Source organism: Artemia franciscana, chromosome 4, assembly GCF_032884065.1.
Source record: "Artemia franciscana chromosome 4, ASM3288406v1, whole genome shotgun sequence".
Lineage (NCBI taxonomy): Eukaryota > Metazoa > Arthropoda > Branchiopoda > Anostraca > Artemiidae > Artemia > Artemia franciscana.
The window spans coordinates 20,456,621-20,483,678 of NC_088866.1; the positions used below are offsets into that span (position 1 = coordinate 20,456,621).

The window sequence follows — 27,058 nt, forward strand, 5'->3', positions numbered from 1 at the left end:
ACATTTGCCCATTTTATTGATCAGGACTCATCATAGAAATGCCTCCAGCTTAATTAGGTCTAAATATGCCATATTACTAAGGGACTCTCTAATAGAAAGACACCTTTTTTATTCATCAGCTTGTACTTCTTTCTCAGAGTAAAGGCACAGTTACAATTCTTTTGAAAGTTTTCTAGTGCACATCATCGAATAAATCGGAACGACTTAGGGATGGTCAAATTCCAACTTTACAAACCTAGAATCGAAGTATAGCAAAAAATTGAGTTTTCTTAAATTTGGGTTTTGAGACTGGAAATACAAGTTTGAGAGAGGCAGATAAAATAGAGACATAATGTAGTGGATGGAGCCTGTTTCGTACTTTCTTAGGTAAAAACAAGATGTAATAATTTACCCTCTTTTCTTTTGAAGGGTGGAAGTTGGGCATCCACTGAAAGTTGTTGGATGGAAATCTTGTCATAAATTCTTTTTTAATTAAGACTACTTAGATGCAAGTTTGTCAGATTTACTTACGTAGGTAGTATTATTAGTAAGGACGGTGGGTGTAGTGAAGATGCTAAAAATACAATAGCCGAGGTCCAGGGTGTTTTTTCACAGTTGAAAACAGTTTGGAAGAATAGGAAGATAAATTTGCGAATCAAGGTTAGATTATTGGTAGATACAGTGAAGCGTGGGCGCTCTGAGAAAACGGAGGAATATTTGCTAGATCTTTTCTAGAGAAGTTGCCTACGGATTATTTGGGGAACCCGACTGAGACGGTGGTTGTTCTTGTCCACTGTTCTTGACCAACGATTGTTCTTGTTGGCCAACAGTCTAGGGCCCAATGAAAAAATTGTTTTCCCCAATTGGGCTGGGAGGATGTCGTAAGGAAAGATTTAAGGGAAATGGGTGTAAAGAGGGAGGCTTTGAATAGACTGGGATGGAGGAAGAGCATGCGTAGCTGTGTTTGCATCAGGCGGCTTGGTGTTGCAGTGATTTATTAGTAGTAGTAGTTTAATAACTATTTTCATCATTGCTAAAGCGTCTGACTAGGAACAAATCCAATTTGAAAAAAAAAGAAAACTAAAGATGAAGACATTTTTGTGTAAAATTGTCAAAATATTGATATTTTTAGTGGGACAAAATAATATGTCTCAAAGTCCCACCGCGTGTTTGGTTATGGAATAGCTGTGACAGGCCTTTGGGGAGGGATTAAGGTCACTTTTTATGGCACTTGGTATGTACTAAGTGACATATAGCGATCGCAAATTCTGTTGGTCTATCTGTTGGTCTCGGTTTTACTAGTTTAGGCACTTCCAGATATGCTAGGACGATGAAATTTGGCAGCCTTATCAGGGACCAGACCAGATTAAATTGGAAATAGTCGTCTCCCCATTCGACCATCTGGGGGTAGTGGGGGGGGGGGGATTAACTCGGAAAATTTAAAAAAATTGAGGTATTTCTAACTTAAGAACGGGTGACCGGATGTTAATGAAATTTGATATTTACAAGGAACTTATATGTCAGAGCTCTTATTTTAAATCTCGTTCAGATCTGGTGACATTGGGGGGGAGTTGGAGGGGGAAACCGGAAATCTTGGAAAACAGATAGAGTGGAGAGATCGGGTTGAAACTTGGTGGGTAGAATAAACAAATGTCGTAGATACGTGATTGACGTAATTGGACTGGATCCGCTCTCTTTGGGGGAGTTTGGGGGGTCGAGTGCTTTGGCGATTTCGGTGCTTCTGGACGTGCTAGGACGATGAAAATTGGTAGGCGTGTCAGGGACCTGCACAAATTGATTTGATAAAGTCCTTTTCTCCAATTCCACCATCTGGGGGGCTGAAGGGAGAGGAAAAATTAGAAAAAATGAGTTATTTTTAGCTTGCGAGTTCGTGATCGAATCTTAATGAATTTTGTTATGTAGAAAGGCCTCGTGTCTCAGAGCTCTTATTTTAAATCCCGACCGGCATTAAGCCTCTGATTTTCCTTTTAAATTGATCTATTGATTCTTAGAATTTAGCTAGAGCTCATGCCATATGAGCTCTTGGCTCTTCCGACCTCGTCACAAGTGCCATGTGAGCTCTTAGCTCTTGTTTTGTCTTATCTTGCCAATTACAATTCGTGTTTGTGTGCTACAACCCTTAAAACAACCCTTGATAGCTCCTTTGCCTTTTACTGTTTCTTAATGTAACAAAGATACGAGCTAACCTGTTAGTTAAATAATCTGAAAACGTGAATATTGTGACCAAAAGGAACTGACGAGTATTTATGTTGAGAAATCTGGAGAAAATTTCATACCTAAAACTTTCGTAAAAGTATACTCAACAACTTTAAAGTTTCTGGGCGATTCAGCATTAAAAACCAGACAGACAGACACGCTGAAAGACATATATCTGATTATATATATATACATATATATATATATATATATATATATATATATATATATATATATATATATATATATATATATATATCAGGTATATATATATATATATATATATCAGATATATATATATATATATATATATATATATATATATATATATATATATATAGATATATACATATATATATATATATATATATATATATATATATATATATATATATATATATATATATATATATATATATATATATATATATATATATATATATATATATATATATATATTTGTTTGTACTGTGTTGTATGTCCTTCCTCAGGTTGTCTGAACTGGTTATTACTATATTATAATCGTTATGTTTCTAAATAATTTTTCTTTAAAGGTCGCTGAGTTTATATTACGTCGTGAAAAAGTAGAATTGGAGACCCAATATGAATGCGATAAGGACGAGCCTGAAGCCTGTTTTATACTTGAAGCGCTTACCTTGTTAAGGGACCGGGAGAATCAACAAACATCGTCCTATGAGGATGGTGACCCCTCGGCAGAAATTTCTCTACAAGATATCGGTAAACTCGAACTGGATGACAGCCTCCTTGCTGAAGAACAAGGATTAGATGAACTGAATGATAGGTAAAGAGCGATTCAGTTGACAATCTTTACATTTACTTGTCACTGCTTTGTCGGTGCTTTTGTTGACCGGACAATGGCATTTCAATACTTTGTCATGTGTCAATAATACAGAAAATTGCCTTGCTTGTTGACGGAGCTTTGCTGCATTGAAAATTTTTCTTAAAATGTAAATGTGTGGCCCTGGGGTAAAAGTCTGCATTTGTTACCTGAATATACTAAGCACTAAAAAATTGCTCTTTATAAACTAAACTCTAATGACGAAAAAACGACATTAACGAACGTGACATCAGTTTGATCAGTAATTTATTATTTATTATTCAATAATAGTTAATTTAACAATTAAATATTATCAATCTAAAATAATTTCTTATAATAACAATTATATAATTTATTATTTCTGTTCTTACACACGAATGTTTTTAGCTTTTTCGTTGCAAAGACTATAGCGAACAGTTAATTATCATTAATTGACCATTATCTGTTTATAATTGGCTCCTGGAATGCACCACACGTCTTTTTCCAACCTTGCTATTGCTGAAGGAAGACCGCATGGACATTGTTTAAAAAAGTGTTAGTTGATATACATGGTATTTTAAGAGCTTCGGTCTTATTCGGCATGCTTTTTTTTTAGATACACTAAAGTTTTTAAGCTTATTTTTTTCATATCAATTATTGATAGAAAAATAAACTGGGAAGGTAGAAAATATAATATATCATCAAAGTTTTCGTTTTCTTGGTGTGTTTTATCTGTCAAAATTCTAATTTCCTATTTTCCTGGAAGTGAATCTTAACTGAAATGGCCTTTAACAATAAAGATAGGAGATAAGCATTCGGCTATTCAGTGAATCTTCTGATTCCCAGCAAAAATTTTTAAGACAGAAAGTATTGCAGATTTTTAGTGACTTTCGACTTAACTGTTGTTTTTCCCCATGTCTTGGTTGATTTTCTGATATTTTTTTTTTATTTTATTTTAGATAATTCTTTGCGATTTTTTTAGGATGCGTTATACTAGTGTCAGTAGTGACCCGTCAGGAGATTTGAGTAAAGACGAAATCAGTGGAACTGGTACAGTTTCCAGCATTGGGCCTGAAGATCTTGAGTTTCATGAAACAGAAATCCCTAAATCAAACGAATCAGAAATATCTATAACTCCGAAAAGAGACGTCCATTATTTTTATCAAGGTGATTGTTTAGCCGTACTCTATCTTAATCATTATTAAGTTTTATTGGATATAAAGGATGTAGAGCTGGAAAAGTCAGGAATTTGGGGGTTGCTCCGCAGCGAAGTAAGAATTTTTCATTAGGTTATAGTAGGTTCCATTTGATAGATTCTGCAAATCCGCAGCGTCATTACGCAAATCCAGTTTTAATGGAGACCAATCCACATTGACAGCTTACAGATTGGAGACTACAAACGTTTCAGGATTGGCATGCTGGCAGATTGGTTAAAGTAGAAGTTGAAATCGCCTTTACATCCAATTGGTTTTTAGCCTAAATGCTCTGCTGAGTGGCAGTGTGAATAGGTGATCTATTCAAGAAGAAGACATAAAGTTAAGAATCCCCAATTATGCTCCAAATATAAATATGTTTTAACTTGAGTCAATGTTTTAGATTTAAAACTTCTCTTTTTGAGCTTCAAAAGGCTAGCCGAATTTGGAGAATAAGTAAAGCCAGGTAAGATTGAAAGGACTTCTGTGAAATGTTTCGTAGCCTAATTCTTTAGTAGGCACTGACGAATAGAGGCAAGGATCTGCTCAATGTGCTGCTATTGAACATGATTTATCAGACCCTTATCCCCATTTTTGATTCCCATATAACCAGAGGAAATTTGCGTATACAGAATAATTTGGGGCTGTGATAAACCATATAAAAAATTTAGATCGAAGGGCCACTGACAGTGCAGCTTTACCCACCAGAACTAGGTAAATTCAAAGTAATACTAACTTAAGTGATACTTTTTTGCCCTTTGGTTTTTACTTAGATCTAAAGATTCCGTGCACCTTAACCCTCGTTTAACTCAACCCTTTTTCAGCTCAACCACCGTGCAATTCAATCCTCATTTAACTCATTCCTAATGCAACACAACCCCCAACGCAGCTGAACCTCTGAGATTGGTTAGACTGGGTTAAATTGGGCTGAGTTGTATTGGGTTTGAGCTGGTTCAGAGTTGATAAAAGCGTGCTTGAGAATAGCGGGAGTTGAAGCAAACAAAATCTGTGAGTTGAATGAAGGTTCAGTGAAACGCAAACTTATATCCAAACATAAAAGCAAAAAAGCAAAGCAGTATAAATTAGCAATGATGAAAGAAAATAATGGTCCTTGGTGTTTTCGTTTCCTTTTTAGTTATAACCTGAGCCCTTGAATCCGCCATTTTGCTAGAATAAAAGACAGTGATTTTCTTTTTTTTTAAGTTTACTATGTAAAATCAAGTGTATGTGTGTGTGTCTGTGTCAATTTTTCTTTCTGAACTATTGGATTCATGCTGAAAAATAGCAAAACTAATCAAGACAGAAACGTGAAATTGTTGCAGAATAGACTATAACTGACTATAGAATAATTTCTAAAATTACTGTCCTGCCTTCAATCAAAATAATAAAAAAAAGGATACAGAATTTAGTGTTTTATTCGTGTTACTAGTCCATCGGCCAAACTCTGGTCAAACAGTAAGAAACGACAGGTTCGATTTGCCGAAGTCATGCTGGCCGTCTTGGTCAGAGGCCCCGGTTAACAATCCCGGTCGCAGCGAGTGAAACAACTGAGGGGAAGTAACATGAATTGTGATGGTCGAAGACTGGAGGGGGACGAGAGCATCTTTTTAAAGGGTGAATACCCTAACGCATCAGGCGTAAAACAAAGGCCATTCGTGACCCCCCCCCCCCTCTTTTCTGATACGCTTATTGCTATTGATTTTCCAATAATTGTTATTTGTTTTTATTGATAAGTGTTATTGTTAATTGTTCTTGCCAACTGTTTTGCAATCACTTTTTTTTTAGCTGTGGACGGACAGCATATTTACCTTCATAGTGTTAACGCACAAATGCTGATACATGAATATGGTAGTCTAGAAAAGGCTCCTCGTATTCTTCATGGAAGGATAATTGAAAGAGACACAATGAACATGACCCACGAGTTGAAGAATCGGTTGCGGTATTTGCGCCATCTACCGGTGACTACCATATTTGAAGTAATAGAAATAGACCTAGGTGTCCCTGTCATCAGCAAGGCAACGTTCGATCGATTTAGAGGTGAGTAACCAATTTTTTTTTTTGTTTATTTACTACCCCTAACCTTGCCAAATTCACATTTTGAGTCTAAAGAAAACCAAAAAAGTAATTAAAAGCAGACCACTAACTAAGGAAAAAAGAATAATGTGGTAACAGGGGTTATAAACAACAAAATAAGGCAAAAAATATAAATTTGTGCATAATTTACAAGAATATAATGTGTTATTATGTTTATGGATAAACCCCTTTCTTTCTTCTTTATACATTTTATTTCCCTTTTTTGATCTTGGTAATCACATTCTAATACATTTTGTTTTTTGTCAAATTTAATTTTAAGCATAGTATTTGTTAATAAACACTCCGCACAGGAGCGCAGCCGTTAATCAGTGAATGAATTGAATTTTAAAACAAGTATAAAGGTAATGCTCTGACCTATAAAATTCTTGAAGTCGTCCACATTTGTAAATGAACATATGTTCAAGTTTTTGTTCTTCAGATTTCAGATTTTCAAGTTATTTTGCGCTAGATAGATAGATAAGACTTGTTCAAAATTACTTAATCATACAATGAATACATTCTTCTAATTCCTCATAGGCTCCCAGTCCAGTAAAAGAGGGGGAATACATACGTTTCAATAAGCACTAAATCAATAGAAGGAACAATGCACATTAAATAAATTCAATAAAATTCAATATATCAAATATACTCCAAAAAGTGCTGCACAAAAAGGAGAAAAAAAAAAAAAAAAAAATCACACCAGAAAACCAAAACAATTTTACAGGTCGTTTTTGACAAATCCATCGACCCTTTTCTCCAATGATATTTCATACCATTTTTATTTAGGATGGTGGATATAGGCTTATAAGCCTTTGTTGGTGCCTTATCTATATATACTCCCCAAATGTTGTTGGCAATTGACGACCAATCCTGATTTGTTTGAAGTGTGAAAGTCGGAAGTTGCGAACATAAGCTAATTCTCTGAATAGACTAATCTAATCTATCTTTGATGCGTAAATTTTTTTGGCGTAAACTATTTAGTCGCGTGTGCCTTGTGGTATGTACTATAAAGCCTTATATTTCTTTTTCAAGTTGGCCTGTTTTAAGCAGCCATTTAACTAATTTCAACCTGTTCTTCATATTGGAGGAGTCGAATTGAATGATATGTAACATTTGAATTTAAAAAAAAAAAAAAAAAAAAAAAAAAAAAAAAAAAAAAAAAAAAAAAAAAAAAAAAAAACCTGCATCATAATACGAGAACGGAAAAATTATCTTGGAGGATTGTAAGGCTCTTGGCTGTGTTTTTACATTCAGGTCTATCTGAATGTTAATAAATACAATTAATTTTCCTTTGGTTCCTGTGTCTCTTCCTCTTTTCCCCTTCTTTATAAGAACGAGAAGGCTCTCCCCTTGAAGGGCTTGATTCTTGTTGTTGTTTTGTCTTTCGATAATTTTCAGGCCGTGAATAAACGAGTCTATGGTTGTTATTTATCCTTGTTATTGTTCTATCTTTTCGGTTTTTTATTATTATTATTTTTCTTCTTTGTTTCTCAGTTACCAGTTGATTTTATTCCAGACAAATACAAAATTGCCTAAACTTCTATTACCCCAAAGAAATGTAAGAAGAAACACTGGTAGAGGGAAGCTACATGCACTTAATTAATTAACTAATAAGTAACTAATAACGAAACGAAAAAAAAAAGAAATAAAAATAAAAAAGAAGATATTTCTCATAAAGCCATTCTTGAAAAAAAACAACTACTTTTTATAAAAGGATTTAAAATGAAGACTCTACCTACGTATGATGAAGTTCTGTCAGTCTTAACTCTGTTATTAGCTAACACTGCATATTAGTGAGCACAAAAATTTCCAGAGGTGACTTGGCTTCATAAAATCAAAACGGGAAAATTATCTTAGAAGGCGATAAAGATTCTTTGCAAATGTGTTGGTAATGCTTAAAGAACTTACCAGTTTTATATGACTTAGCGTCTTCAACTGTGGTATTTGACTGTGACTTGTTCAACTGTTATATATAACTCTGCCTGTTTGAGTGTGATTGACCTGTTTTGCTCTGCCTATTTGACTGTGATTGGAACGTTGTCTATGACCTGGATAACTTTAATGTTTGACCTGTATATTTGACTGTAACTTTGACATGTTTGACTATGATATTTAATCCTCACCGTGCTATTTTACTTTTTGGGAACTACTTTACTTTTACTTTACGAATGTACTCTTTGACTTTCTATCGCTTCTGTCTTATCTTTTCGGTGGTTTTGTATTAACCTCTCTACTAATTTACTTTCTTACTGTTCACGGTTAGTTTCCGGTCCCTGGCTGTAGATTGAGGTTGTTTACTCAAAGATTGTTGGTATTAGAGGGAAATTTAGCTGCAAAGCTCTGTGCAAGTTTTTTTATATATTTTTTTTGTGGTCATTTAATTTTTATATCTTTCCTGGTTCTACCCACTTTTGAAAAAGAAGAATATCTCTTCTATTCGTATTCATTATTTCCGTTTCTGTAAATGTTTTATCCTTCTTCCACCTTGGTGTCATAATAGGATATTGCATAAATTTGGAAAAAATGATGTTTTTGGAAAAGTTGCTGTAGCAAGCAAAAGGCTGTCAGATATTAACTTAAGTTAATTGCCATCCTTTCATCATCTTGAGTCTGTGCCTTTTACCAAGTTTTCTTGTTTTTCCGTCTTTTTGTACTCTACTGTTTTACATTATTGTGTTAGTGAGTTGGTAATAAATTATTGCGAATAAGAAATTTTTCGTCTATTTGACCGCCAAAATTGATATCGTTCCTTGATTCATCATTTTTGTGTCTATAAGCTATTGAAAAAATCAACCCTTAATCGTAGGACCTAACCTTTTATTTGTAGGGCTCTAAAATATCAGAGGTTTAACATCCTTGGAATCGAACCCAGGTCTGCACATAAAAACTAGATACCCCAAACTCCAGACTATATAAAAGTGGTATATGTAATACGATTTAATTAGTGTGCATAGATCTCATTATTTTAGCCTCGTCTTAATAATCTTGTTCCCCTAGGGAAATGTGTCTGTGGATCCTGTTGCTTACTGATGTAGGATGAGTACCTAACAAGGAGGCAGTTTGATTTTAAGGAGTCTTTTGAGTACATCTGGGATACCCCTTTAACCACTCAGGCCTCCTCAGTGTCAAAGACTCCTTTTACAGACCAAATCTTCGGCTGACTTTTGTAGAAGGAGCTATAATCATTTTGTGTAATTTTCTGTCTATATAGACAAAATAGTTGAGCTCTGCCCTGTATCAAAATCCAAATGATTCATGTTCGCTACCCTGGATAAAACTATGGAAGTTCTGTCCGAGGGGTGGGCTTACTGAACACTCGTGTGCTTAAAAACCACGAGGACAGGGTGGGTTTTACAAGCCCTATGCACTTTGCAGCAGTAATGACTCTCCCCTTTTATACCGTCATTAAATTTTTCCTATCCACCCCTATTATTTTGCTCACACTAGTCCCATTAGGTAAAGCTTGCAACAAAAAAAAAAAAAAAAAAAAAAAAAAGAAAAGGAAATTTTGAGTACTGATGAGGACAGCCATTACTTGAGGGGAAGGGATATGGGGATTTTCTTTCGGTGGATAATTAAAATTAGTCATAACTTTTTATCTTTGTCAAGATAAAAGGGGTGTGCATTGAAGCAACCTCCCTCGATGTGAAGGTATGAGACTCGTTGCAACAAAAAATGAAAGCGTGACTACTCTAACTGGTGGTACGCTTTGGTAAGACGAATATAGTTCGGTTCAGGAAAAAAACTAAACATTTTTTTTCTGAGGGAAAGATTAGGGGTTCCATGATGTAAAGTCTTCAAGAGGCTGTGAAAATCCTCCTCTACCCTCCTTTCGTTTGGTGCAGTTTCTGCCCTATGTATCTTTTTTGACACTTTACCTGTATTTCCTCTCGTTTTTTATATATATATATATATATAAATTTTATCCTTTTTTTATGAGCTTGTATTTTCAAGATCGTTTGGCTGAACGTGAACATCGCCGACGACGTAAAGACCGTGAGGAAAAAAGGCGAGAGCGTCGAATTCAAATTGAAGAAGAAGCGAAACTGGGTCGCTACCCTAAACTTAACGTCAAGATTGACTCTTCTCTTCATTTCCCATACTGCTCACGGGATGATTATCAACCTGGGTAAGAAAATTTGTCTGTGCCTTCTAGCCTAGGGGAAGCCGAATATAAATTTTACCTTAGAGCAATATTCAGAATTTTATTCAAAATTAAACAAAATTTGAAGTTGGTGCTTTGCCTTTTTCTTCTGAAATTCCAAAACTGTTTTTTAACCTTTTATTTATAACGTTAAAACACACGATTTTGGTTTTCAAAACTATATAAAGATTTGAGCCCTTTTACCCGCTTTAAGGGATCAAAATGTAATTTCCCCCAGAAGCAGTTGTTTAGTTATTAAATCACATAAAAAAGGCAGTGTAAGCCTAGAATCGGGACCACTGAGAAGGAAATATATTAAGAAAACATAATATGCTGAATAATTGTAATTAGCACATTTTGACTGCGATTCCACTATACTTCACCCCTAACCCCACTGGTGCGCAGGTAGCCTAAATTGTATATGCACCGTGCATTTTGCCATGCGTTAATCCTGTGTTTCAACCCATCTACAGGTAAATTGAATCAAAGTGGACGAAATCAAGAAACGGAAATATATAATTTGGGCTATATATTTGCACATTACAGTGGAAAGTGTAAAGTATTGTGGAATCTTAGTCAAAATGTGTTAACTAGAATTATTCTTCATATTATGAAGTAAGAAGTGTTTTCTTAACATGTTTCATTTTCAACAGCTCCAATTCTTCCCTTCCACGATTATTTTTAACTTATTTTTTAACAACTATGGAAAGTATTCATTTTATGGGTTTTTAAACTTCTGGTTTTTAGGGTCCGCTTACTTTAGTTACTTATTATTTTACCTACGGTTCATAACAATCAGTTGTTTCAAAATCGGGCCTTTTTCAACATTGAAAGATAGTCCAGGCAAATTTATGTGCCAAATGTTTTTCTTGTTAACCAAAGGAGAAAGTGTGAGTCTTTTAAGTCTTACCAAGTTCTTAAGAGTCACTTACCAATTGAGGGTCTATATTAGCCAAGCTGTTGGAGTCATTTACCAGTAGAGGTTGTGCATGAGCCAAATCTTTGGAGTCACTTACTAATAATGGTTGTGTGTGACCAAGTTTTGGCGTCACTTGCCAATGGTGGTTGTACGTGAGCCAAGTTTTTTTTTTTCAGCGCAGTACCACTAACGTCCACAAAGCACAGCTCCTTTTCTCTATCAGCTCTTGGGCATGTCGGACGAGCAGTCAACACTAAATGGGATACCTAAGGTGGTAGCAGAGTTAAAAGAAGAGTAGAATGGCTTGGTGCTGGAGAAATCGCGTTTTAGCAGATTGAACCTCGAAACAGTTCTGTTCAAACTGAGTCACGGATCGTGAAGCTTCGACTATATTCAGGAAGTTCTGACAAATCAACGACGTATTTGAACCGATCATTGAAACCAGAAGGGACGTAATTGATAACAACAAGGGAAATCAAAGCAGCTAGTTTAGCGCCTTGTGATACACCACGTTTAAATTTTGTCAATTCTGACTCGAGCAATCATCGAAAAAAGGGTGCAAACTTTTCGATTCAGTTGCTATTATAAAATCAACTACAAACAGGAGAGTAGACTTACGAGTACCAATGACCTTGAGATCGTGAGCTGTAAGAGGATTTTTGGTCAACTCAAAAGCCTTTCGGTTGTCTGCAAGAAATAAATGAGCAAAAGTGTTTTTCAGCTCTAACTATTCAACTACTAAGCGGTAAAGCCGCACTAAATAGCAGCTGCATGCTAACAGGCAGCCATATTGGAACGGGTCAGGTGACGGTGGACACCTGACAGAGGCGCCATTTGGGGAGGTCAGGGGTGACCTCCCCAGATTTTCCAGGGGGGCCAAGCTTCCACCACAAAGGGCCCTTTGCCGGCCATAATAATCCATTATGTCCAACATAATCCATTCTGTCCAATTGATTTGAAATTACTGCATGCCTATTAACCAAAGAGCGTAATTACCTGACGACCCTTGGGGTAATTGCGCTATTTGCTATTAATCATTGTAAACTTTGAAAGTAGGTTAGATACATAGTAAAATTCTCGAGTTCTGTCAAATGCCCATTTCCTAGATGATTATATTAATATTATAAATTCTGAATTTTTACAGTAATTCCTCTAAGTTGATAGATTAAAATAGGTTAGTTCATGTCAAAGGTTTCGATGTTAATTCCCTTGTTTTAGTAAATATAAGCCACCCTTTTAAATTACTGGAGTTAGTTCTTATTCTGTGTTTGTCCTCGTCTTATGTACATTTACTGTGTCATATGTGTAAATAAACATTTTTATGCTCAACACATAAACCTTATGAAAGTTAGAGACGCTTGACATCCTCTTAGTCAGGGAGCCACACGAGAGAAATGTTGATATTTAAGGATTGAGGTGATCAGCAAGCAGCAGAAGGTTTGAGTGTGCAATCTAATGCAATCGACCATGCTGAAAACGAAAATTGGCGTTATATAGTCGACAAATGGGTGCGACATCCACATTTCTTCAAATTCCCTAAAAATCCATCTTAACTGGCAAAAATTATATTAAAATCGATAAAAAATTACAGGTTACTCCAAAATTGTTCAGCTATACCTCAGATCGAAGGTAACTAATAAAGAATCATATTCTCTTTTCAAAACATTTTTATCTTTTGCCGTTCAGTTGTAATCGCAAAATTTCGACGAAAAAGTTAACACAATTTATCTCTCTTTTGGATTAATCTTGATCCATCTTGAAAATTTGCCTGACTGAGGTGTATTTTTTTTTAATGGCTTCTGTAGGAAATTTATTGTCCTACAAAATGACTGATCCAGAAATTCTCTAACTCTTCTCGTTTTTGAACTATTGACAGAAAAGCGGATTGACCCAATTTTTAGCTCGGATAAGCAACGGCATCTATCCAGTGTGAATGCGTCAGGGTTCACCCGGCCAGATAGATTTTCCAAGATAAGCTGAATAGAAAAAGTCAAGCAAAGGAGTCTAAACACCAGATATGATATCAGATATTATCAGATATGAGCGGTCTTCATATTTTAATGAACTTCACGGGTGCCATCCGTCATATAATGAAGTGCTCGGGTCTAAAAGAGGTGATTTACGAGGCTGGAATTCTGTTGGAAGGAACCGCAAAGAAAGTGATGAGTGGTAAACCGTACTATAAAGCTCTCGCTGCTCATACGTTAGTCCTCGAGGCAATATCCATTCTGTACTGGGAAGCTTTCGAAGATTTTTGCGCAGAATCAGACGATTCATCGTGCATCACTATCTTTGAAGAAATGGGAGATTTACTGCAAAACTTGAAGATCTCAGGAGAGGGTGATGAGAACTTGAACTGTCTAAAGGAAAAACTTACCGCATTGTCCCCGTGGTTAGAAAGGTTCGAGACTTCTCGTGCACGCTCAAAAACCCACAAGTTCTGGAAGCAGTACAAAAAAATGGTACTGGTTTTGTGGCAGTTTTTGTATAGTGAAAGATCTGGTGACTGGGATGGCCATCTTGAAGGAGCTAGCAAAATGCTTCCTTATTTAGTTGCATGTGATCACTATAAGTATGGCACTTGCTTGATTGAGTACCTGGCTGAGATGCAGGGCTTACCTCAAGAAGTAGATCAGGCATTCCACAATGGACTGTTCAATGTGAAGAGGAGGAATGCAAAATTCAACTGCATATCCCCAGACCATGCTGTAGAATCTACCATTAATTTAGATTCAAAAACGTTGTATTACGATTGCATATCCCCAGACCATGCTGTAGAATCTACCATTAATTTAGATTCAAAAACGGAAGGTGGAATGACGGGTATTACCATGAATGAGTTGGCACTGGTGAAGTGGACTTTAACTCTTCCGTTCTGTGCCTCAGTCTCGTCTACATTCACTGAGATGCTACGCATTGTTCTCCAGACTGAGTTTGACTCCTCTCACCACGAAGATCACCCTTCCTTCGTTCTGCGGCAACACATGGCTGTTGATAGAGTGAAGTCTGTTCTGGAAGCCAGGCTCAATCCCTTTCGATCCACTGACGAAGATATGCTGAATATTTATACGCTTGAGACAGTTGATAGTGAGATAGCTGACAGTCTCCTCAGTGTGCGATCTATTGGAAGCAGAGCGGTTGATCGCTACTTGGACGGTGAAAAAGGTGCCTTTAGCAAAGTAAAGGTCATGAATAATGAGAAGGCGAAACAGAAAAAAGCAACCAATACTTCTAGTGCTGTAAATAGCCTTACCAATGTTGAACTTCAAACTGTCAAAAGGGTATTGGTGAGTGTTGACTTTACAGGCGAAAGAGGACTTCACCATCTAAAGAATTTGCTTTCCCATGAGCTTCTTCCATATGCACCTTCTATATTCCAGAGAAGTGCCATATCTGGAATGGTTGTGCTTCGGACAGGAACAAAGTCAGCTCTTCTGGAGTATTTGAAAACAAAAATCAGCTTGAGCGAGTGGCCCGTTAACCTCGAGATTAGCAGTGAGTCGACTCACTCAAGGGTGGTAGACTTGATGCCCTACCACAGAAGCCATCCACCTAATCCATCGGAAACCGTTGAGAGCTATGGAAAACGGACATTTTCTACGCTTGTGTCTTTCAACAGCAACGTTAAGGAGATGCACGTCCTTGCGGATAGATATGATGGGATTTTTGGATATTCCGACGAAGGAGGCAAGGTGATCTGCCTAAAGGACTGCGGTGGTTGCCATGAGCAGCGAGGACGTTCAAACAGGTCTCCGGTAGCTCTAGGTAGACACTCAAACCTAGATGACTGGAACTCGTTGCTCTCAAATTCCAAGACAAAGGCAAGACTGATTGAGCTTCTATTCGGTGAGTTTGAAAACTCAGTTCACCTGCTGCAAGCAGGGTTCACTGTGTACCTCTCAGGAGGCTTTCGAGACCGGATGAGAGTGGTGATGCTCAACAGAAGTGGAAATGCTGATACAAACTTTGAAGAGCGTTTGAGCTGTACCCATGAAGAGGCCGATGCAAGAGTTGTGTTACACATGTTGGACTGTTTGGAGAGGGGTTTCGATGTCGTTTTGGTCGATGCGAATGACACAGACATAGTTGTCGTCTTGCTATATCACTACAAGTTATTCCTTGGGAACCACCCAAATTGTGAAAAGCGGAAAGTTTATGTCAGGTTCCACAGCTATTTAGTGCCTATACATCGGCTTTGCAGCAATTTACCGAACGATTTTGTTCACTCCATCTGCCTTCTTCATACGCTTTCAGGGTGTGATACCGTGGGTTTCATGTTTTCTAAAGGAAAACGAGTGGTGGCCAAGGCTGTCGAGAAATGGGGATTGGAGAAACCGATTGCTTTGCTTGTCCAAGAGATACAGAAGTCAAAGCTCGACCCTGCGGTTCTAGAAAAATTCAGTTTGATTTGCCAAAAGGTCGTTGTTGCCTCATACGGAAAAGACCCAGACCACTTTACCTCTCTTAATGAATTAAGAGTGCATTTGTACCCTCGAAAGCGGGAGCTTAAGTATTTGCCACCATCTGACGCTGCCTTTGAGTGTCATGCTAAGCGCGTGTACCTGCAGTTGGGCATTTTTTTGCAAGCAAATCGAGCAAAGCCACAGTTTCTGAATCCCCTGCAATTTGGCTGGATGTTTCAAGACGGTGGGGTTAGGCCAGTTGTGTCTACCCTTCAGGCATTTCCAGAAGGTGTGGTCCCCCAGTACTGCTCGTGCAAGCGCTGTACAAAAAAATGTTCATGTGCTGGAAATAGACCTTGCGATTTACTTTGTGGCTGTGGTGGGAAGTGTTTTATGGACGAGTTTGATATGCTTGATGGATAATTTGATATGCTGAGCTACTTTTTAACTTTTGTAGTAACAAGTGCCGTTCACGAAATCCATAGCAGGTGTTAGTATAGTAATCTTTTTTTTGTTTATTCAAGCTTATTGAATAATAATCTTGTCAAGTTTACTAATAATTCTGATTAGGAACGAAAGAGAGTTGTAATCAAGGTCATTGTTGAGTATAGTGGCAATCTTCCTGTCTGAGATAATAAAACTATCCGCTACCAGCTGAATCTAGGCGTGAAATCTTTTCCAGCGCGAATAAAAAAAAAATAAAATTGCAAGTTTCAAGGTCATTCGCGATGGTCCCTACTGTACTCGTCACTTCTGGCATCAGTTACGAAAGATTTGGCGATCATTGTGGAAATTTTTCCGAAACGTGATTTAATAGTAAAAAAAACGCGAAATTTACAATTTTCGGGGTCAAGCACCCCCTGGCCGAGTATATAACGCCCATTTTCGTGATCAGCGCTATCGATTGCCCCATATTCCGTTGTCAAACCTTCTGCTGCTCACTGATCACCTACCCGACACATTTTCGTTGAGTGGCTCCCTGACTATCTACTGGTCGAACCCCAGATTGTAGGCCAACGCTACAATAAGACTAAAGACGAGAGCACAGAGAGAAGTAGAAGACTTTACATCATTAAGCCTATTAACTTTTTAGTTAGGTAAATATAAAGGTATTAATAGCCATTGGCATTAGAACTCAAAAGATCACCAAGCATCTGAAACAGTTTGTGACAACTTTGACGCTAGGAAAGAACTTGAAATCGGACTATTTCTTTGGCGGATGAAATAAAGCGAGGGCACTCCGAGACTTTAGAACGTCTACTAGCCGAATTTGACAGAAGGTTCACAGATAACTTGCCAGCACTGAGCACACTCGAGGCCTTGGATCCAAGCTCGATAAAGTTTATGGACACAGAGTTGCTCAAGCGTTTCTCGGCTCCTTACGGCGAGCCGGATTCCCAAGCGTTTCTTGCTCGATGAGGAGAAAAAACTGGAAAACTTCCTAGACATTGTCGATCATCTTCAGGCATTACCAGTGGCTTACTCAGAAGTAACTAAAGTACTTCGTATTGCTGCCACACTTCGTGTGACAACAGCGAGCAATGAGCGTTTGTTTTCTCGCTTAGAAATAGTGAAAAACTACCTGCGGTATACAACAGGAGACGATTGTCTCAATCACCTCCTTTTGATGTTTGCAGAGAAGGATTTAGTAACAAATTGGACCACAACCAGCTTGTTGATGATTTTACAAAGATGAAACCTCGGCGGTTCCCCTTGTTACCTTGAGTGTTGTAATATTTTTTTCTCTTGTTATGTTTTTCCTTTTTTTAAATATATTTGATCTGAAAGAATTCTGCTGAAGGAAAACCGAGATTTTGGTTGCAACCCTCAGCATGCTAATGAAGATTACTTTCATCGACGTATTGTTTACTTAAATAAGAAAGTTTCTCGCTGAGGAACGCCAACCTGTAGTCTGATTGAATTTTCCACTTTCAGTTCAATCACTTAACCTCGTTGATTGTGATCTTCGATGTTAGAATTAATCTTAGAGGTCAGTGTGGCTGAGTTACAAATGCGGTTACAGTACATTTCCAAGCAACACACGGGTGCTGAAAATGCGCTTTTACTTAGAATATTCGATCGATGTGCTGCCAAAACCCGCATTTTTTCTTACGCGACACGAAGTGAGTCGGGGGGGGGGGGCTAAGATGGAGTTCATGCCCACCCCAAGATTTGGTCCAAATGGCGCCTCTGGTACCTGACTGACTGGATGTATCTCAAACAGTAACCTCTACGAAAAATGTGGTTCAATCCCACTTTCTAGGGCTATAACAAGAGAAATATTGAGATGGCTAGGAGATGTTCTGCGGATCAAGGATGACAGATTGCTGAAGATTGTCCTTGTCAGCCAACCATCTAGGGAAACGAAGGAAAAGCAGGTCGTCCCCGAATGGGATAGGAGGATGTCGTAAGAAAAGATTTAAGGGAAATGAGAACTTCTTTGGAGGGTTCAAAGAAGGATACTTAATAGATTGGGATGGAGAAGGAACGTGTATAGGTGCGTCGGCCTCAGGCGGCTTTGTGCTGTAAGTTGTTAGTAGTAGTAGAAGTAGTAGTAAGCGACTGTAATACCTTCGCAAGTAACTGTCGGTAGAATAAAGATTCTGTAAAATTTGTAAAGTTCTTTGTGTTTAATTTACGTCTGACCTGATTGCATATTTTAGATACTTTAACTTTTGTAACTACGTGAACATAGAATTGCTTCTGCGCATCGAGGAATGTCTGTTCAGTGAACCACTCATTGAATATCGATCTTAAAGGCTTGGCTAAAACATGGCAGACTCGCAAACGAGTTTTACCGACAATTTACCTGAGTAAGAAGTGCAGTTCAGTTTTAGTTTGTATAGTTTTTTGAAAACAGTGAACTGAGTGAACTGTTTTGTTTCATCAATTTCAGTCAGCTAGGAGTTGATCTAGTTCAGCTTCAGCGATGGAAAGATAAGTAGCACAAATGCCAGCATGGAATATATTCACATGCAAAGCACTCATAAGAAAATAGTAAGGCTTAGGTATTTTCAAACTCCTTCATTTAACACGGTTGAGGGTGATGATTTGGTTTCGAATCCTCTGCTGCTACTACTGCTTTCGCTATAAGATCCTGCTACTTGTTTGGAGCATTATGATTTGTACCTCGTCTTACTTCACGTTCAGGAGAGCTTATTGCAATTAATTGCAATAATTTATTGAATAAATATAATTATTGGACTCTATTGAACGTGATTTGGACATCAAAATAAATTTTGCAATAAAGTAAATAAACATTGCAAACTTATGAAATTGTGAAAGTCAAAAGTTTTGTTAGCTGCTGATGGATAAATTTAATAAGATTTTTCTAACTTTGAAAAGACGAGTTGCAGGTTTTGAGCTCTAAAGCACAGTAAGCAAATAATTAATTTAATAAGTTTCAACAAGCGTTTTCGAGCGTAATCCAGTTCTTGCAATTGCCCATATAATGCCAAAAATTACAAAAATTGCTTGCAATACGCTTATTTAATGTAGGGCGAATCATTCTTTTTGAGATCCCTTGAGACCCAGGGTTTGTGAGACACATTGATCATTACTATTTTGGTAGGGAAGAAAATTTAGAACAGAGTTAACTGGAGAGAGCTAGACTCTCCTCTGTCATTTTGTTCTTGTCATTCAAGTCTGGTATAGAGCATACGTTGTCAAAGCAGCAATTGTTTATCCATTGACCGAAATTACGAATAAATTGCAGCTTTAGTCGATAATACTGCTTTAGTCGAAGCTTGAAAGCAAATAACTTGAAGAAATTTCCTCTTCTTTTGGTTTTTCAACCAAATTTGATGAATTCTTAATGTAAGAAATTTGTGTAGACAAAAGTGGTTTACAGATTGACACTAACCACTTGCTCAAAACACTTGTCGTGTAAATTATTGCTGTGAATTGTTTTAGTTTAGTGTTACTACTGATGAATTTATCACTGTCTATTAAAAGGATTTTATCCCTATTTGAACTTTTATTTATCATGATAAGTAATGGATAAAGCTTTTAACTAAGAAATTAATTTTTAACTTTTTAACTAACAAAATAAACTAAAAAGGCCTAAATATTTCGGCTTTGCATTTGAAAACCTCTATCACCGGGAAAAAAAAAAGAAAACCGTAGAATAATCGACTAAAAGATACGAAAAAGGATCATTGAAAGATAATATGAAGCGAGAGAGTAAAATATATACAGGTTGTTTCTAAAAAAAGAAAAGAAAATATTTCTTTGTATAATTATTTATTTTCTTTCTTTTTTTTCTTTTGATAATTATTTCCAGAGATAAACCAAAAATACTCGAGATTTTTAGTTTATTTTATACACTGTCTTAGTTAAACGTTTTGTCCATTACTTCTTAAGTATTTTTTGTTCTAGAGATGAGCCGGGCCCTTCTCTTGTCCCAGAATGTCAACAGGAAATAGAGGTATCTTCGGCACATGAATCTGTTTGGGGCGGGGCTTCCTCAAGCAGTGGCCCTTCGTTTGCTCAGGTACCTCCTTTTTGTAGTTTTTGAGCACTCTTGCAAAATAAGCTATTGGGCTAATAGCTACAGTACATCAAAACATGCCAAAAAAAGAAATAAAATGAAAGAAATTGAAATTTGTAAAGGAATGTACAATAAATAACCATACAAGAATCACTGTGAATGTTAAAAAAAAGTAGGGGTGTTCAACGTCATCTCTTAAGAGATCCAAATATACATTTTTTGTTATTTCTGAAAACAATATATATACAAGTTCTCGTTATTTTTGAAAATACCAGTTCCTCTCTAAAATTTCAAAAATAATTTCGTCCCAAAAAAGATAGAAAGTAATTACGGTTCTGCAAGTTCTACGGAAGAGCAAGTTCTGCAAGTAATTACGGTTCTGGCTTCAGCTGATTTCTTACAATTCGTTATTCTGTGTAGTTATGAAAAATGTCGTTTTAATGTTAAGAAAAAAAAAGAGAATTGCCATCTATCGGAGTTATTAAGAAACAGGAAATATAAGCAACTTTTGAAACAAAATCGCCCCAAAATCTACTAAAAGCTATTTCGATACCTCAATCAAGTTTACGACATTTTTCTTCGTTTGTATTCCCACGTTTTCTTATTTAGTTTCAACATTCTTAAATTGTTTAATCGTGAATAGCCTGTAAATGTCAAGGAAGAAAAACTGAAGAAGCTATTAGGAAATTCATAGATAAGTATCTTGAAAATAACATTATCCCAAAATATGCTAAAATTAATTCCAGTTTAGCTTACTATGAAATAGAAAAATACAAATCTTAAATTAAACTCAGCCCAAAATCTTACAAAGAATAATTTAGGGCATATGTTCCCTCTTAAACAAGCGATTTCGTGGTGAGCCTGCAACCGCAACTTGCATCAAAAGGAGAATGCTCAAACGATATTTCATTTGTTTTCGCAGTAGCTATTTATGTGAATCGGAAGTCAGGTGAATTGCACAAAATACGAGTATTGTTATTTCTTGTGCTGTTCATTGGTTTTTGGAAATGCGCGTGAGTATCTATGGAACCCAGACATTGTCTACCCAACTCTGTCGCCGTATGGCCTTAATGGCCTGAGACTCTCGAATGCCTGCTGGGTCTTTGATAGGCATACTTTATACTTTCTTTTCTGCTGATCAGCACTTTCTAGCGTTTGAAAATTAACCAGATATATTGGGTCTTATGCAGGCTTATGAATGTGTTTCTTGTCTTAGTAATGCAAAGCTTATCTGGATGGTATGAGGTTAGCTCTGCCCTAGCCGATTGGTTACGGCCCTAGACTTGAAATCCTGAAGACAGGGGTTTGATTCCTGGTGCTGCCGGTTATTTGGTTTGGAACGGGGTCAATACTATGACTCTGTATGCTCAGCCAGAATCGACCCAGCTCTAAATGAGTACCTGGAGAGATATAGGGGAAAATGACGGGAAGTGTCGAACGATTTGCCCCAACCACATATTTGGCACCACCGGCCGAAGGTAGAAAACCAGGATATCGGTACCTGTGCTACACAGAGCATTGGCCAGCATGTGATTTTTTTTTTTTTTTGTATGGGGTTTGCTGAGAGCCTGCTTGGTTGGGTCTAGACGTACCCACATTTTCTGTACTCTCTGCTCGTCAAGAATGAGCGGGGAATTTTATTCAACTGGCCCTGATTCTCACTGATCAAATGCTGTGTTCAATCTATTTCACCTCCTTGTTTTTACTCTGCATCTTCTTGTGTTTATTCTGATCAGTATCTTATGCTAATCAACCAAGATATTTTTTTTTGTTTGATCAGTGTGTTTGTTTTACTAATGAAAGCCCCGATTATTTCCGTAGACTCTTCGGGAAGGGAAGCTCAAGCCTTCACCTTCTTGGCCTGTAGTTCAACGGAGTGTCACAACACCTCAACCACGATCGAAGGCATGGGAGTCTGAGGATGAGGAACCGCCCGGTTTTGGAATTGAGTATCAACCGCCTGAAGCTATGTCTTTGTCAGCAGCATTAAGTGCTGCATTGGACAAAGCTGTTCTAGAAGGCTCAAAAGGTAATTTTATCTTTTTTTAGGCTATAAAGTCTTAAAGGCCATTTTCATAAAATCTGAATCTTACAGAGACAAGTGTATTTGTTGATTCACATCGAATTCTTGTTGATTTGCATGTGAAATCGAACGAAATAAGTGAACCAGATCGATTTGAAACTTGATATATTTTATGCGAATGTTCGAATATTAGCTTTGAAAATTTATTGAAATTTTTGAAAATCTTGTGGCATACCCGTAGATTGAATGTGATGTACCTGTATTTTTATTTGACCTATGATAAAACTATAACAAAAAAAAGAAGAAGATGACCTGCTACTATTCGCACAAACATATTTTGTTATGAATGTATAGTAACAAAAATTAAGTATTTGTTTTTACAAATGACTACTTTGAAATACAATGAAAAATACAACAAACTAATTAAAAGTCAGATCAGAATGATCCCATACCCTCTTATATTAGAGAGCCCCGAATTAGTCTTCCCATTTGTGTCTCATTTTGTTTGATTATGAAATATTTCATTATTTAAAATAGAATTATGCTAAATATGCTAAAGTAGAAGAAACTGACTCGAATTCCTCCTGGAATTCCTGACTCGAACTTTACTGGGGTTAATAAATATGGAAAAAGAAAAAAAATTAAGTTGTAGCATATAATATAAAGAGTAAAAAATTGTGTTATCATTTTAAAAAATCAGGTTTTTATTGACTTAAAATTTTTACAGAGGAACCAGTCAGCTTTTAAGAAGATTGGGATGGGTTGTCGGCTTCTCTTTCTGACTGGCTTACAGAAATACCTCACAGGCGTAAACCAATGAAATTAAAACATGTGATTTGCTTCAGAATTACAGTAAAACTGTCTTGGTTTTCTCTGTGGTTGTAGTCTAAATAAAATTTGACTAGCAAAATAGCCTATCTTACGATAGTAAGAAAAAAGAAAGAAAAAATTAGGCGCATAACACAAAAAAAGTCCTTTTACGCCCCCCCCCCCCCCCCCCTGACACACACACACACACAAAAATAATATAAATTTGAAGAGTTGTTTTCTGATCCATTATGAAACAAAAATATGGTCTGCTTAGCAACTGCCTATAAAATTTGGCAGCTTCTAATGAAACCGTATGAAATGCCTGTAATGAGAAATACTCGCCTGCCTTCAGGCATAAAAAAAGCATACTCTTTTGTGATGATCTCAAAACACAAGACTGCTCGCTGTTACAGACACTTACCAATTATAGAAAGTAAGAATATGATGACGATCATTGAACATGAAGTAATAGGTCATTGAATATGAAGTATTCTTACATGAAGAAAGAATATGATGACGGTCATTGCTGTTTATTAACACACTATGTGCTTTTTGTACATGACTAGTATCAATGTATATTATAGCCTAAAAACCAATGTCACTTGTATTAATGATACCTTGGTTTTCACTAGGATGTTAGATGGTTGTAGAACTTCTTAAAGAAGAATTCACTTGAGCTCCTCTTCTGTCTTGTTCAAGTTTGTCTTGCCTTGAGGTACCAAAACAGTTATGAGGGAAGAAAAAAGAGACTTTGTTTCCGAGTTAGGTTTTTTTTTATGTTGCACTATTAATGAACTTATTTATTTATTTGTGATCGACGCAATACCACAGTAAATAAAGGTGTAGCAACAATTTGAAAAAAAGGCACAAGAGAAAAAAAAAACTATTAACGAAAAACTTGGAACCAAAAACTAACTTTTTCCTTCCAATTAATGTCTTTGAAATAGGTGAAACAGCAGAAAATTAAGTTTGAATTTAGTTTTGTAGTAACTTCTAACTTCGGCAATATGCTTCATCCGCAGAACGTGCCCTAGCCATCTCAACCTTGCATCAAAAAGAACTGAATTATCGAAAAGGCCTGAGTTAGACTTGAAGTCAAGCTCATTTGTTAATTTGTCCACGGTTTGCAAATTAGCTTTGTTTAAGCCGGACAAGATGTTTATACTATGACTAAAAAGATTTCTTTTAATGGTGAATCATTGAGAATTATTTGGAATCACTGAGTGACTTGGATTCACTAGACTTACTTGGCATCACTGAGAAACAGGGAGTTTACTTCTAAATAATTGGATTTCAGTTTACATTGCTGGATTAAATTTCACTCGAGAACCAATTAGGTTATAGAAGGATGTGGTTATTTGCTTCCCTTTCTGGTATATTCGTAGGGAATAATGTGACTGGCTTACGAAAACACGTCACAAACGTAGTAGACCAATCAAATTGATGTATGCTTTTTGCTCCGTAATTATAAAGGTGATCTCTCCTTTTCTTTTTGTAAAATATTATTATATCTTAATTTAAATTTAATTAAGTTTGATAGAATTAAATATGATTTGGGAACTTTCTGACAAAAGAAAATTGCGTATAGGAAATATTCAGTTTGATTTAATCTGAACTCTGTGAGATTGACCCTTAATTATAAACAGGTTTAAAAGAGGTAAAATGAGGCAAAGCATTCAAAGCAGTTGAATCCTATATTTTAAAATTCTCATTATTTGGAAGTTTTGTTTCCCGACTATCTTTGTGATTGACAAAAGAGGATGTAACTCTCTGTAAAATGGGGAATCTCTTTATATCTTGGCTATATTAGACAGGAGGTACGTTAAACTAAGCAGGGTCGCCACTACTTGGGACCTTGGAATCTTGTTCCTCCTGAGCTCGAGATTTTGGGAAATGTACATACGTCAAAAATTACCCTCAAAAAATATACTAAGTATATATTTTAGCATTATTTAATATTTTCTTTGAATTTTCCCCAAGTAAATAATGTTATGAAATCAAATTAAATTATATTTGTTAAGTGAAATCTTTGTCAAGTTAAATTATCTAATGGTCGTAACTTAATAATTGTGTATTTATGTAAATTAATTATTATTATGTAATTTAAGTGTAATTATTATTTAGTAATTTCGGTAATTTGATTTTCTAAACTGATTATTATTAAACTATTGCTAGTAAGATAAATTATTACTGCTGAATGCTAATTGGCTACTCTGGGACAAATGTACAGGGGCGTGTTCCCTGGCTTAGCTATTAATAATTATTTTAAATTTATGATCATTACTTATTTTTTATTATTGTCGTTCCAAGACCACAGATAATACAACATTATAAGTTATTTGTATCAGTTTGAGTGGAGAGTGGTCGACAATGTCAGGCCCTTTTATGTTTAATTAAGTGTTTTAGTGGCTAAATTTGCCTTAATTTGTTATTTTAGACTGGTGGTAATTATATGAGAAATAATTTTCATTAATGCTAATCGGGTTCTGGAACACACACTAGATCTTGTTTAGTTAAAGGGACTGGACTATACCACTTTTGTTTTAAAAATCCTCCATTACGCCTTTTGAGTCACCACCGACGATTTTTCCCACCATAAGCTTGTTTAGTCTTAAAATTTTCAATTTTACCGGGAGACAGAAAAAGACTACTGTATGCTGAATTTGAAGCTTTTTTTAGTTTTATTTTACTCATTTTAGTATTTTTTGAATCTTTTAGAATACAAAAGTAAATCTTCATATTTAATCCGAAGGTAATGAATGGCCTAGGAGCCGTCTTAGCCCAGTGGTTTGATCAGTAAGCTTGAAATTCTTTGGTCGTGAGGACAGGGGTTCGAGTCATGGTGTTGCCGGCCATTTTGTTTGGAAACAGTTTCAATGGATTTTTTTATTTATTTAAGAAACACTAGCATTTAAAGTAGCTTACTGTTTTTAGAAACCGTTCTAGCCGAGTGGTTAGTGCACTAAACTGGAAATTCTTTGTCCGTGAGGACAAGGTTCAAGTCATGGTGTCGCTGGTTATTTGGTTTGGAACGAAAATCAGTGATATAACTCTATAAGCTCAGCCAGAGTCGACCCAGCTCTAAATAGCTACCTGGAGAAATCTGGGGAAGGCAAACAGGAAGGGTGTGCGAAAGCACAGAATGGCTGACTCCCAACTGACCAACAACAAAAAAGCACAGGATGGCTGGCACTTTCTGGCTGAAGTGCCATGAAATAGAAATTAGCACCGCTGGTAGGGACTGTGAAATACAATGCCGTATTCTTTACCATAATGACTTTGAGTTACTGGTTTATTGCTTTGAGTTTACTATTAACATTTTTTCATACTACTATCTTTATTTCCAATGAGATGCTAGATGCTAGCGGGAGCACCAGAATCCTCTCAACTTCTGTGTCTTCTTTTTTCCGCATATTTAGTAACGGTTTGCTTTTTTGCAGGTCCTGCTGAATCTTCAAGCACCTCTAGAAAGAAGAAGAATAAATCGAAGAAATTGCTCTTCAGTACTGGCTTTTAACTAATGGTTTATTACCAGATTTGCCCCTCACTCGCTTGGTCTATGATGTTACTTGTGTTTGAGGACAAATTAAAATTAGAATATTTGGTTTTATTTTTGTTTAGCTCAAGGCTTTCGAAATAAGGATTTTGTTTAAAGTAATTTAGGGCAGCGAAAATGAAATCCGATTGTTTCGATGGCTAATAGCGCGTTATTTTGCTGTCAATTGCCTAATCATTCTAATTCACTGTCAATGGAATTTCGAATTATACTGAAATCATAGACAGCGCAATAGCGCTGCCTAAGTAAAGAGCGATGGTGGAACGATGTATTATTTGATTATTTTTGTTTCCTTAGACCGGGGCACTTCGTATAGAAAAAGTTGACTCACGTCGTTCATCTCTGCAAACACATCCAATCAAATTTCTTAGATAGCCATTTTGTTCAGCGAAGTTTAAACGTTCAGTAATTAGGTCCTTGAAAATGACACCCCCC

General features: G+C 36.4%; 1 protein-coding gene across 1 annotated transcript in view; it reads left to right on the plus strand.

Moving 5' to 3' along the window:
- The window catches only part of LOC136026124 (E3 ubiquitin-protein ligase RNF10-like), a 74,874-nt gene extending 48,197 nt beyond the window's left edge, over positions 1 to 26,677 (plus strand). Inside the window, exons 7-13 of the mRNA XM_065702414.1 lie at positions 2,751 to 2,998; positions 3,996 to 4,180; positions 5,992 to 6,243; positions 10,234 to 10,408; positions 20,123 to 20,237; positions 22,056 to 22,263; positions 26,508 to 26,677. Coding sequence (XP_065558486.1) covers positions 2,751 to 2,998; positions 3,996 to 4,180; positions 5,992 to 6,243; positions 10,234 to 10,408; positions 20,123 to 20,237; positions 22,056 to 22,263; positions 26,508 to 26,584 — 1,260 coding nt within the window. The 3' untranslated portion in view covers positions 26,585 to 26,677. The remainder of the gene's footprint in view (positions 1 to 2,750; positions 2,999 to 3,995; positions 4,181 to 5,991; positions 6,244 to 10,233; positions 10,409 to 20,122; positions 20,238 to 22,055; positions 22,264 to 26,507) is intronic.
- Positions 26,678 to 27,058: the final 381 nt, after the last annotated feature.